General features: G+C 57.8%; 3 protein-coding genes across 4 annotated transcripts; 2 read left to right on the top strand and 1 right to left on the bottom strand.

Moving 5' to 3' along the window:
* Positions 1-589: 589 nt before the first annotated feature.
* NIT1 (nitrilase 1) lies at positions 590-3,000 on the bottom strand. 2 transcript variants are annotated; one of them, XM_065751556.1, is made up of 7 exons: positions 2,940-2,973; positions 2,309-2,374; positions 1,977-2,225; positions 1,626-1,729; positions 1,416-1,549; positions 1,214-1,339; positions 590-1,088 (listed from the first exon to the last, which is right to left on the bottom strand). In XM_065751556.1, coding segments are annotated over exons 1-7 (960 nt in total). In that variant the 5' UTR covers positions 2,942-2,973; the 3' UTR covers positions 590-809. The 2 variants fall into 2 exon arrangements, with proteins under 2 accessions (XP_065607628.1, XP_065607627.1); XM_065751555.1 differs by lacking the exon at positions 2,309-2,374 and having other exon boundaries at positions 2,940-3,000.
* A 78-nt stretch (positions 3,001-3,078) lies between these two features.
* PFDN2 (prefoldin subunit 2) lies at positions 3,079-4,427 on the top strand. Its single transcript, XM_065751557.1, has 4 exons — positions 3,079-3,179; positions 3,257-3,345; positions 3,967-4,090; positions 4,174-4,427. The coding sequence occupies exons 1-4, from the start codon at positions 3,111-3,113 to the stop codon at positions 4,345-4,347; spliced, it is 456 nt and encodes a 151-aa protein (XP_065607629.1). The 5' UTR covers positions 3,079-3,110; the 3' UTR covers positions 4,348-4,427.
* Positions 4,428-4,952: 525 nt separating this feature from the next.
* Positions 4,953-10,993, top strand: LOC136058251 (V-type proton ATPase catalytic subunit A-like). The gene is made up of 15 exons (XM_065751559.1): positions 4,953-5,227; positions 5,305-5,433; positions 5,930-6,144; positions 6,699-6,836; positions 7,018-7,169; positions 7,800-7,962; positions 8,307-8,415; positions 8,494-8,616; positions 8,700-8,814; positions 8,881-8,944; positions 9,205-9,408; positions 9,742-9,836; positions 10,154-10,325; positions 10,713-10,807; positions 10,911-10,993. The coding sequence occupies exons 1-14, from the start codon at positions 5,146-5,148 to the stop codon at positions 10,803-10,805; spliced, it is 1,854 nt and encodes a 617-aa protein (XP_065607631.1). The 5' UTR covers positions 4,953-5,145; the 3' UTR covers positions 10,806-10,807; positions 10,911-10,993.
* The last annotated feature ends 1,291 nt before the right edge of the window (positions 10,994-12,284 follow it).

Below are 12,284 nucleotides of genomic sequence, written 5' to 3' on the forward strand. Positions count from 1 at the left end.
TGGGCAAGAGGGATGGTGGGACATGGTGCAATTGTGCTGGGAGCTGCGGGGTGGCTGTGCCCTGCTCCTGCACTTTTGTCAGTGTCCCTGTGGGCCTGGCAGTGGGGTGGCCCCGTTGTTCCCAGCACCAGAGCCCTGACCCCCACTCCACTGCCTCCTCTCTGGGGTCCTTAATTGCAGCTCCGGTGGTGCCCCCACGCTGTTCCCAGGACCATGTGCCTTCATGTCCCCCTCCCTATGGGGCCCAGGGGAAAACCAGTGCTGAGGGACACAGTGAGATCTGTGCCTGTCCCATCCACTCTTGCAGCTAGGATGAACTGGGACAAACTGGGATGGAAGGGATTGGATCCATGGCTGTGTCCTAGTGGGCCTGTCACCCCTGCTGTCTCCATTTTGAAGGCCCAGGGTGGGGTGTGTGTGTGTGTGGGGGGAAATGTTCTCCTTTTCACCCCCAATTTTGTGGTTTTTCTTTCCATCCCCAGGAGCTGTCCCCCCACCATGGGGTGGGCACTGACCACACATCTGGGGAGGTGGATGTGTGGAACCCCCCCGCCCCCCAGGTGACAGCCAACTCTGGCACAGCGTGGTGTAATTTCTGTGACTTCTGTATTTTTTTAAACTTCAATATAACAGTCATATTCCCTGTGTAGCTTTCGGTTTTCTTGAAATAAACATCTACAGCAGTGCATGGCTCTTTCCTTTGCCTCTCCAGTGCCACCCCAAGCACCTGGAATGTCCCAAAGCCCCAAATGTGTGTTCTCACTCATGTTTTGGGGGACAAACAGCAGAACCAGCCCAAGTGTGGGTTGCTATGGGGCTAAGGGTGCTGCCTGCAATCCCACAGTACCATAGAGGTCGGCACGGCGGTGACTTTGCACTGGGATCTCACGGCGCACGCGGCGCAGGTATTCAAGGTCAATTTCAGCATAGCAGAGCCCTGGTCCCTCACTGCACTGTGCCACCACTGTCCCCCATGGGTCTGCCACCAGTGTATGGCCATAGGACATGCGGCCCTCATGGTTCCGACCCGTCTGTGCTGCTGCTACCACATAGCACTGGGTCTCGATGGCACGCGCCCGCAGCAACACCTGTGGGGACACAGGGAGAACGAGGATCGAGGATCGTCCCACAAAGGGGGGGAAAAAACGTTCTTGCATTCTTTTTTTTTTTTTTTGGGAGGGGGTGGGGGGTGGGGAGAGGATTAAATGCTCACCTCCCAGTGTGCGGAACCCGTGGGGAAGGTGAAGGCTGAGGGGTAGGTGAGGATCTCAGCACCGGCATGCCGCAGCGCCAATGAGATTTCAGGGAAACGCAGATCATAGCAGATGGAGAGCCCGAGCTGGTTGGGAACAAAGGGACATCAGGATGGATACAGCGCGTGGCTTGGGTGAGAATGGGTAATGGGCACCCTGTACCATCCCTGCCGGAGTGCTGATGGGGGGCACAATCTCAGTGCCACGGTTGGTGAAGCTGCTCTCCTTCATGGTGACACGGCCCTCCAGTTCCACGTCACACAGGTGGGTCTTCCTGTAGGCTGCCGCCATGCGCCCTGCAAGCAACAAGGGCGCACTAGGCACAGGGGGTGCCACAGGACACTCAATGAGGCAGGGCTGGGGGGGGCTCACCTGTGGGGTCCAGCAGCACGTGGCAGTTGTAGATGCGCTGTGTGCTCAGCCAGTCTGCCCCGCGTTCGTGGAAACCGCCCAGGGATAGCCACACACCACAATCCCTGCAGGGAATATCGTGTCACTGGGACAAAGTGATGTCACCAGGACAAGCACTGTCACTGGGACAAGTGACACCACCAGGGTGTGAGCAGTGCCACTGGCGTGATTGTGTCACCAGGACAAGTGCAGTCACTGAGGTGAGCGCTGTCACTAGGACAGATGGTCCCACTAGGACAAGCGTTGTCACAGGAACAAGCAGTGCCACCAGAACAAGTGGTGCCACCCCAGGCATCCCCATGGCACCATTACCTGGCCAGCGCAGAGTAGCGTGCCATCAGCTCACCATCCAGGCTCTCAGCTAGGCTGAGTGTTTGCACAGAGTCGCGGCCGATGTAGTCAAAGCCTTCAGGGAGGAAGACGAGGCACGCTCCTCGCCGTGCTGCCGCCCGCACCAGCGCCGCGCAGCCAGAGAAGTTTTGCTCCTTGTCAGGAGTGGAGGTCACCTGGCCCACAGCCACCAGTGGCTTCGGCCCCAGGGACACTGCCATGGCTTGGTGGCTGTGGCACAACACAGGTCAGCCCCAGGGATGGGAACACAGTGGTTGTGTCTCCCCACCCACCACCACCCCATAGGTGGGTACCTGCCCAGGGGGCTCCAGGGGCCGAGGCACAGGCGGTGCAGTGGGAACCGGAGCACCGCACTCAGCCTGGGTGGAGGGCACAGGGTGAGCCCCTCCTCAAACTCCAAACTACCTGAGGACACCCTCAGTCTGTCCCCAGGAGTCTGAGACTGCTCCCCCAAACCCTCAACCCACTCCCAAGCTGCCCCATACTGCCCCTAGAACCCTTCCCAATTTGCCCCGCAGACTGCCTGAACTGAAGCCACAAACTGCCCCCAGGCAGCCCATCCGTTTGTCCCTAGGACCCCCAGGCTGCCCCCAAGCAGCCCCATATTGCCCCTTGGAACACCAAACTGTCCCCAGGCAGCCCCAGGACCCCCCCAGTATGCCTCAAAGTGACCCCGTGTCCCTCTTCCTACCCAAACCACACCAAGCTGTTCCAGAACATCCACGATTTGCTTCTAGAGTCCCTCAGGCTGCCCCCAACCCCAACACATACCCAAGCTGCCCCATGTTGCCCATAGCACCCCTCCCAAATTGCCCCCAGGACCCCCCCCAAACTGCTCCTACCACTCCCAGGCTGCCCCTAGAACCACACCGACACCTTCAAACTGCCCAAAGGATCCCCTCACACTGCTCCCCCGGTCCGTACATGTCGCGCCGGCAGCACCGAAGCGGGAGGCTGTGACAGGGGCAACGGGCAAAGTCCCCCACCGAGGTGCCCACAACCAAGATGGCGCCCAGCCTGTTTCCGGTGTACACCGGAAAAGCGCCGCCCAGCTTCCGGTCTGCGCCGGAAGAGGCGCAGAGGGGAGGGGGGAAGATGGCGGACAGCGTGAAGGGGCGGCCCACGGCGGCGGGGCCTGGCGGGAAGGTGCTGACGGCGGAGCAGGTGCGGGGCGGAGCCTGGGGACGGGTGGGGGAGAGCTCCGGGATCCTGCAGTGACACCCCCGTGGTTGTTCACGCAGGTGGTGGCTCGGTTCAACCGGTTACGGCAGGAGCAGCGCGGCCTGGCCTCCAAGACGGCGGAGTTGGAGTTGGAGCTCAACGAGCATGGGTGTGGGGAGAGGGCAGAGGGACTCGAGGGAGTATCGGGACGAGGAGGGTGGGAGGACGGGGATATGGGTAGTAGTGGGGGGGCGAAGGGGGAGTGAGAGGGAGCGTGGAGACGTGAAGGGACTCCAGAATGCGGGGTTGGGGTGGAGCGGCACTAAAAGTAGGCATGTGGGGTCTGAGAGTGCCATTCAGGGTCATGTGGAAGGCACCGTGGGGCGGGTGGGGACGTGGAGAAGACGCAAAGGGGTGTGCGGTGGGAGTGAGAGGGACACAGAGGGCGGTGTCGGTGGTATAGGGATATCTCTGGGAATGTGGGGGACACCAGGATGACACTGGATGCATCGGGGGACACTTGGAGATATGAGGGGGAAAGTGGAGGTGTGTGGGGGTGATACTGGGAGGTGTGTAGGGCATAGTGAGGGATGTAGGAGTGACGTGGAGGGGGAGGTGAGGGGAGGCACCGGGAGGTGGTGAAGGTGCATGGAGAGGATTCCTGGTGTGAGGAACACTGAAGAATGGTGGGGAGAACACCGAGTGACACAGGGATGAAATGAGGGATGCTGGGTTGACACCGGGTGTGATGCAGGGTGCCGTTAAGGTGATAGGGCCCCCCACCCCACAGCCTGGTGATTGAGACGCTGCGTGAGGTGGACCCCACACGGAAGTGTTACCGCATGGTGGGTGGCATCCTGGTGGAGCGCACTGTCAAGGAGGTTCTGCCTGCGCTGGAGGGCAACCGTGAGCAGGTGACCCCTGGCCAGACACCCCCCTCACCCGCAGACACCACCATCTTTGCCCTGAAACCCCTCTCCCCCTTTTCTCCTCCAAGATCAGCAAAATCATCGAGACATTGAGCCAGCAGCTGCAGAGCAAAGGTCGCGAACTGAACGAATTCCGCGAGAAGCACAACATCCGCCTGGTGGGTGAGGAAGACCCCCGGCAGCCCCCCAAGGATAGCACCGAGGGGGGCAAGGGCAGCGCTGCTGGTGTCCTTGTGTCATAGCCTTGTCCCCTGCTGTCTCCTGCTCTCCCTTCCCTTGTTTAGTGGTTTTGTTAAATAAATGTGGGGATTTGGGGTCACAAGTGTTCTCTAGTTATGGGGTAATGAAGGTGGCACGAGCCCTGGGAGGTGGCACTGTGGGCAATGACAGTGGTGGCACTTTGAGGACGTCCTTGAGCTGCCTGTTCACCTGTGACTGCCGTCAGCTGCCTCTTTCCTGCATCACATCTGTGCTGAATTCTGGCCTGTGGGTGGGGCACACACAAGTGTCACCTCTGCTGGCGTGTCCAGAGGACAGAAAGCCACCAGGACATTGTCTCCCCAAGGTCACTCAGACCCCTGTGTCCCTCCTTTGCTATCACTCTCACAGAAGTGAGGGGAGCTCACTTTGGCAGAGGGGATTTGGGGAGCTCAGTGGGGTTGGAGGGGAGGTAGACAGGGATGGTTCTGGGGAACGTGGGGACACTGGTGTTTGTGTTACAGTAGGGGGATGTGTGGTTCCAGGGCTGGCACTGAGGGGGAGGGGGATAGCCACACTGGGGGGGATATGGGGTCTGTGGTGAGCAGCAGGAGGGGACATGGGGGTGGCAGTGGTGGCGGTTAGGATTGTCCCTATCCCTGTGAGCTGGGTGAGTGCTGGTGTGTGCTGGTGTGGGGGTGGGGATAGGAGGGGACATGTTGTTGACTGTACACAGCCCACACCCACAGTGACACTGGGTGCAGCCGGTTCCCCCCAGTCCTCTGCGGTAACTGTCCCCATATAATGTGGCTGCCACCACCAGTGCCATCAGTGCTGCCACCATGGAGGGGGACATGGGAACACGGATGACCGACATTGAGCAGGAGAGCCTGCTGGGTGCCGTGCACGGCATCTCAGGGCCTGGTATGGCTGCATGTTGGGGACAGTGGGACACCTCTTGGGGTGGATGAGGAGGGGGTGATAACGTGATGTCTCTGCAGTGGTGATGGCCACACGCATGGCAGGGGCAGCCATGTACGAACTGGTGCGTGTGGGGCACGCAGAGCTGGTGGGGGAGATCATCCGTCTGGAGGGGGACCTGGCCACGCTGCAGGTGTACGAGGAGACCTGTATCCTTGTGGCCACCCTTGTGCTTCCCTTGTCCCCTCCAGACTCCTCCTATCCCCTCCTGTCCCCCTGGCCACTCCAGTGACATAATTCCCTTCTGTGAGTGACCTCAACCCCTCCTGTCCCCTTTTGTTCCCTCCATCCCCTCCTCACCCTGTCCTGTCTCCTGTGTCTGTCTCTGTCCCTTCCAGTTCCCTCATCCCCTCTTCTGCTCCCGTCTCTTGTCTCTGTGGTCCCCATCCCATCCCCTCTCCCCATTTCTGTCCCCTTCTGTTTTCCCTGAATGTCTGTCCCCTGTAGTGACCTTGTCCTCATCTCTTGTCTCTGTGGACCCTATCCTATCACCAGAATCATGTCCCCCACCCCTGATCCCCATCCTCCATTTCATGTCCCCACCCTGTGTCCCCACCCCATGTCCCTGTCCCTGTCCTGTACCCCCATCCCCCATCCCATGTCCCCCTCCTGCTCCATGTGCTGTCTCCTGAGCTCGCCCCACAGCTGGGTTAAGGGTGGGGGACCCAGTGCTGCGTACGGGCCAGCCACTTTCGGTGGAGCTCGGTCCTGGCATCCTGGGTTCCATCTTCGACGGCATTCAGCGCCCACTGCGGGACATTGCACAGCTGACAGGTAGCATCTACATCCCACGGGGCGTCAACATCCCCGCGTTGCCACGGCACCTCAGCTGGGACTTTGTTCCCAGCAAGAGCATCCAGGCGAGTGCATCATTCAGGAGGACAGGGGAACATCAATGTGGCATGGGGACAGGAGGACACAAGTGGGATATGAGGACAGGAGAACATAAACCGGACATGATGATATGGGGACATAGGAACAACAGTGGGATATGATGATTTGGGGGCAGTCAGTGAGATAAATATGGGGACAGGGAGACATCAATGGGACATAGAGATATAAGGACAGAGGGACACGGGGACAGGGGAACATTGTTTCCAGCAGTCCAGGTGGGGGATATCAGGGCCAGAAGGGCATAAATGGGACAGGTGGACATCAATGGAACATTGGGTTATAGGGACACAGGGACATGAAAGTAACATGGGGGTATGGGGACATAAATGGGACATGAGAATGGGGATGTGGAGATGTGGGAACACCAGTGAGACATGAGGATATGGGGGCTGAGGGACATGGGGACTCCATCTTCAGCAAGAACATCCAGGTGGGGACATAGGGACACCCTTCTGCTCCCACTGGGGGCACCGCCCGATCCCATCGCCACCCCGTTACCCTCATGGTCACCCCATGCCAGGTTGGCAGCCATGTCACCGGTGGGGACATCTATGGGACAGTGACAGAGAACTCACTCATCCAACACAAGATCATGGTGCCACCCCGCAGCTGTGGTACTGTCACCCACATTGCACCACCAGGACACTACAGCGTCTCGGTAAGGAGTGACATACATGTTGGTGGCATTCTGTGGTACTGCCATCCACAAATGTCCCTGACGATGTGGTGGTGGCTGGGCAGTGTCATCCTTTGGCACCGCTGCCCCCAAATGTCGCCAAGAGCATGGTGGCAGCATCCCAAGGCTGTGCTGTCCCTACATCTCCACAAACGTCCCCAAGGATGTGGTGCTGGAGCTGGACTTTGAGGGAGTGGCAGAGCAGCTGACCATGATGCAGGTGTGGCCAGTGCGGCAGACCCGGCCCGTGGTGGAGAAGCTGATGGCAAATCACCCACTGCTGACAGGACAGCGCGTGCTGGATGCACTTTTCCCGTAGGGACTGGGATGGGATGATGATGGGAATGGAATGGGAGGGAGATTGGGATGGGATGAGGATGGGAATAGAATGGTGTGGAAATGTGATTGGGATGGAGTTGGGAATGGGGTGGGGATGAGGATGAGATTGGAATGGAATTCGATAGGGATGGAATGAAATGTGGATGAGAATGGGATGGTGATATGGATTGGGATGGGATTGAGGTACAGGGGTTTGGGGATGAGGATGGGGTACTTGGAGAGGTGGGAACTGGGGACACGAATAGGGCATGTGGGTAGTGATCAGAGGATGGGGCTGAGGAACAGGGGACTGGAGCAGGGATGAGAATGGGGAGAAGGAAAGAGGTGGGTACAGAGAATGGTGACGGGACAATGGAGATAGAGATTTAAGATTGGGGACGTGAGAGGCGGACACAGAGATATGGGGTGGAGCTGGGAAGAGGGGTGGGTGACAGGGACAGCAATGGGCATGGGAATGAGGTATGGGATGGGGAACAAGGTGGACAAAGATGAGGGAGGGGAGACAAAATGGGGACAGAGATGAAGGTGAGGGCAGATAGGGCAGGATGGAGTTTGGGATGGGAATGGGTGGGGACAAGGAGTGGCCATGCAAGGGACCATCCCCAGGTGTGTGCAGGGTGGCACCACAGCCATCCCTGGTGCTTTCGGCTGTGGCAAAACCGTCATCTCACAGTCCCTGTCCAAGTACTCCAACAGTGACATCATAGTCTACGTGGGCTGCGGGGAGCGTGGCAATGAGATGTCTGAAGTGCTGCGGGACTTCCCTGAGGTAAGTGCAGCAACAGGAGGGACAGCAAGGGGACAGCGGGCCGGGTGGTGCCAACAGAGCAGCCAACAGCAGGGCCAATGGGACCACTGCTGCCAGTGTTTATCACTGGGGCCAACAGCGGTCTTTTAAGGCAACATTGCTAATGGTATTCAATGGAGTCAACAGTGCCCAATGGTGTCCAGCAGTGTCAACAGTGCCAATGGTGCCCATGATGCCAAAGGTGTTCAACTGTGCCAATAATGTCAATAGTGCCAGTGGTGCCGTTGGTGTTCAATGGGGCCAATAGTGCCACTGAAGCAAACTGTGCTCAGTGGGGCCAACGGTGCTAACGGTGACACCCCCAGCTCACCATGGAGGTGGACGGGAGGACGGAGAGCATCATGAAGCGCACCACACTAGTGGCCAACACCTCCAACATGCCCGTGGCTGCCCGCGAGGCCTCCATCTACACCGGTAGGCAACAGGGGATGATGGCAGTTACAACGCTGGTTCTGCTATTGGTGCCACCCTGTACCTCCCTTGCCACCACAGGCATCACTCTGTCCGAGTATTTCCGTGACATGGGGCTCCACGTCAGCATGATGGCTGACTCCACCTCTCGCTGGGCTGAGGCGTTGCGAGAGATTTCAGGGCGCTTGGCTGAGATGCCAGCAGGTGAGGAACATCCCCACAGTCATCCCGTTGTCACCAGATGTGGGCGCCGGACTGGCATCACTGTGCTGCCCCATGCCCTACAGACAGTGGGTACCCTGCGTACCTGGGTGCCCGCCTGGCATCTTTCTACGAGCGTGCGGGGCGGGCACGCTGCCTGGGGTCCCCTATCCGTGAGGGCAGCGTCAGCATCGTTGGAGCGTGAGTGTCACCATGAGGAGACAGCGTGGGACTGCCCCACCGCACTGAATGTGCTGCATCCCACAGGGTATCACCACCCGGAGGGGACTTCTCAGACCCTGTCACCTCAGCCACTCTGGGCATCGTGCAGGTGAGCTTTCAGATGCCAACGGATCCAGTATTTGAGTTCTCCATGGATCCTATATATGGTTTTCTCCAAGGATCCCATATTAGGAGTTCCCCATGGATCTCCTGTTCTGTTTTCCTCATGAGTCCTGTATTTGGGATTCCTCATAGATCCTATATTTAGGGTTCCCTGTCGATTCCATATTTGGGTTTCCTCATGGGTCCCATATTTGGGTTCCCAAAGATACCCTACAGACCCCCATGCTGATCCCCCCGGCCCTACAGGTGTTTTGGGGTCTGGATAAGAAACTGGCACAGCGCAAGCACTTCCCATCAGTGAACTGGCTGATCAGCTACAGCAAGTACTTGCGGGCGCTGGAGCCCCACTATGAGCAGCTGTACCCTGACTTCCCCGCACTGCGCACTCGCGCCAGGGAGATCCTGCAGGAGGAGGAGGACCTGGCTGAAATTGTGCAGCTTGTGGGGAAGGTGTGGGGGCCATGGGATTGGGTGGGAATTGAGATGGGGTGGGATTTAGATTGGCTGGCAGTGGGGGTTGAGATTAGGATGGGGTGGGAATGGGCATTGGGAGAGGGATGGGCATTGGGGTGGGTTAGGAATGAGGATTGGGAGTGGGGATGGGATGGGGTTGGGTAAGAATGGCATGGGGTGGAATTGGGATAGGAATGGGACAAGGATGGGATGGAACTGAGGATAGAATAGGGATAGTTTACAGATGGGGACAGGAATGGAATGGGATGGAGAGGAAACCTGTAGTATGGGGATGAAATCTTTGGGACAGGGATGTTGCCTTCCCCACAGGCATCCCTTGCTGAGGCTGACAAGGTGACACTGGAAGTGGCCAAACTCCTCAAGGATGACTTCCTACAGCAGAATGGCTACTCCTCCTATGACAGGTACCACGTCTATGTGTACCCCCTGTCCCCATGTCACCTTATGTCCCAGCATTCCTATGTAATCCGCATGCCATTCTCATGCCCCTACACCACTCCTATGTACTCACACCACCTCCACAACCCCAAACGACACTGATGTCCCCATGTTGTGCCCACATCCCCATGTCCCCAGATCCCCATGCCATTCCCCTGACCTCATGTCACCCCTCATGTCCCAGTACCACTTCCATGTAACCAGGACACCCCAATGTCTCTATGCCATCCCCCTGACCCCACACCACCCCCACATCCCCTTGGGGTCCTCCTGCAACCCCTAGGTTCTGCCCCTTCTACAAGACAGTGGGAATGCTGCACAACTTCATCACCTTCTATGAGCTTGCCCGACATGCCGTGGAGGCCACTGGGGCCGGTGAGCGCTGTGTCACTTGGGCAACCATCCGTGAGAACCTCGGAGACATCCTGTACCGGCTGAGTGCCATGAAGTTCATGGTGGGAGTTAGAAGGGGCAAGAGGAGGGTCACATACAGGGGGTTGGGTGGAACATCTATGGGAACTGGAGACACTTAAAGGAGATTGGGGAACACCTGTAGGATATCATTTATAGGGGTTGAGAGATGCTTATAGGGAGTGGGTGGGACACTTATGGGAGGGGGGGGTCAGAGGGGACACTTGAAAAGGGTTGGGTGACACTTATAGGGGGTTACTTACAGGTGGTAGGGGAATACCTATAGAGGAGGTAGGGGATGCTAATAGGGGGTCACTTATAGGGAATTGGGGGTAAACTTATAGAAGATTTAGGAGCATTTATAGTGAGTTGGGGGTCACTTACAAGGGAGTCAGGGGACTCACAGAGTGACACTGATCCTGCTCCCCTAGGACCCAGTGAAGGATGGTGAAGCCAACATCACGGCCGCCTTTGCGCAGCTTAATGAGGAGATGCAGGCGGCCTTCCGCAACCTGGAGGACTGAGGGTGTCCATCCCCCCCCTCCCCAACCCCCTGTTCAAATAACCCTCAACAAACCTAATCCTACCCTATAGCACCCTGCAAACACAATGCCCTCCCCCTTCTCCAGGTAAAATTTTCCATGAGCAGACAGCAGTGTCTGCCCCCCTGCCTCCCCCTTTTTCCCCGGGGGTTTGGGGACAGCACAGGGGGGTAGTCCTGAGTGAGGCAGGTTTGTCTGGGGCTGTGGGGACCAAATAAAGGGTCGAGAGCCACCACTGCACCACTGGGATGGAGGATACAGCGTCTGCAGCGGGAAAGTCCCCACATCGCCTCTTCTCACATCAGGGTCAGTCCCCAGACTGGGCAACATCTCCATGTTGGGGAGCATCTGCGTTTGTGCTCACGTCAGGGAACGTTGGGGTCTGAGGATTTGTTAGGGCCTAAAACCACCCATTTCATGACATTAAATTCCTGGGTTTGAAGAAGTTTTCCTTGATTGTCTTAGGAGATGGGAGGGGGGAAGCTAACTTCGCTTATTTCTCTGTCACGCAATACTACGCATGCGCAAAAAGGCTTTTCAAAACCTCTGAAACCAGTGGCCTATGAACATGCGGGTGAGCAGTCAACTTTTGAACGGCAAGCTCAGTAACAGTCCCACATTTCCAGTTCAGAACGCCCACTGCACGGTCCTCCGCATCCATATTCGAACCCGCGTCCGTCCATAGCTCAGTGCTGCCGCCTATTGAAGAGAATTCGGTACTGCAGGCACTGCAAGGGGGAAAAAAAAACAAGCACAGCGCATGCGCGCGGAAACGCGGAAGCGGCGAACGTGCGTTCTGACCGCTCTGCACAGCGAATCGGCCAACCTTTATCGTGCATAGTCCTCCGAAAGGTACTGCGCATGCGCACAATTCTTATGAAACACTGCTGCGGTCCCTAAAGGTGCGGCGAGCAGCCCGCATTTGAAACGTCAGCTCAACAATATATCCCGCGTCCCCATTTAGGATTCCGCCGTTTTATTTCGCCGCTTATGTGCTAATGGCGATTCCGATCGGGGAAGCTGCCGTTTTCGTTCCGTTCCGCCCCTATGCACAGTACCGGCACCAGATTGGCTCGATTCCGCACGTGACCGCCTGGAGCCCACCCCGGCCGCGCGCATGCGCAGTACCGCGTCGGAGCTCAGTGCTGCCGCCGAGTGGGGAGAATTCGGTACTGCAGACACTGCCCAGAAATAAGCAAAAAAACCACTGCGCATGCACGCGGAGACGGCGATACTGCGCATGCGCACAGTCTTGTAAAATATGTCTGCTGCTACGATTCCCTAGAGGTGCCGGCGAAAAGCCAGTTTTCAGGCCGTCAGTACAACAATACTTCCCGCCTCCCCATTTAGGATCTGCCGCTTTTTTTCACCGCTGATGTGCCAATCGCGATTTCGATCCGGAAAACAGTCATTTTCGCTCGCTTCCACCCCTATGCACGGTGCCGGCACCCGATTGGCTGG

The sequence above is a fragment of the Cyrtonyx montezumae genome, unplaced genomic scaffold (assembly GCF_038088225.1).
Source record: "Cyrtonyx montezumae isolate F1298 unplaced genomic scaffold, pur_monq_1.0 scaffold_75, whole genome shotgun sequence".
In the NCBI taxonomy this organism is placed as follows: domain Eukaryota; kingdom Metazoa; phylum Chordata; class Aves; order Galliformes; family Odontophoridae; genus Cyrtonyx; species Cyrtonyx montezumae.

Coding starts and splice junctions, on each gene's coding strand:
- NIT1 (XM_065751556.1), bottom strand. Junction 1,340..1,415: donor TCAGCACTCCGGCAGGGATG/GTACAGGGTGCC, acceptor GTTCCCAACCAG/CTCGGGCTCTCCATCTGCTA. Junction 1,089..1,213: donor CGGGTTCCGCACACTGGGAG/GTGAGCATTTAA, acceptor GTGTCCCCACAG/GTGTTGCTGCGGGCGCGTGC.
- PFDN2 (XM_065751557.1), top strand. CDS start 3,111: ATGGCGGACAGCGTGAAGGGGCGGCCCACGGCGGCGGGGCCTGGCGGG. Junction 3,180..3,256: donor AGGTGCTGACGGCGGAGCAG/GTGCGGGGCGGA, acceptor TTGTTCACGCAG/GTGGTGGCTCGGTTCAACCG. Junction 4,091..4,173: donor TGGAGGGCAACCGTGAGCAG/GTGACCCCTGGC, acceptor TTCTCCTCCAAG/ATCAGCAAAATCATCGAGAC.
- LOC136058251 (XM_065751559.1), top strand. CDS start 5,146: ATGGAGGGGGACATGGGAACACGGATGACCGACATTGAGCAGGAGAGC. Junction 6,837..7,017: donor CAGGACACTACAGCGTCTCG/GTAAGGAGTGAC, acceptor AACGTCCCCAAG/GATGTGGTGCTGGAGCTGGA. Junction 8,815..8,880: donor AGCGTCAGCATCGTTGGAGC/GTGAGTGTCACC, acceptor TGCATCCCACAG/GGTATCACCACCCGGAGGGG.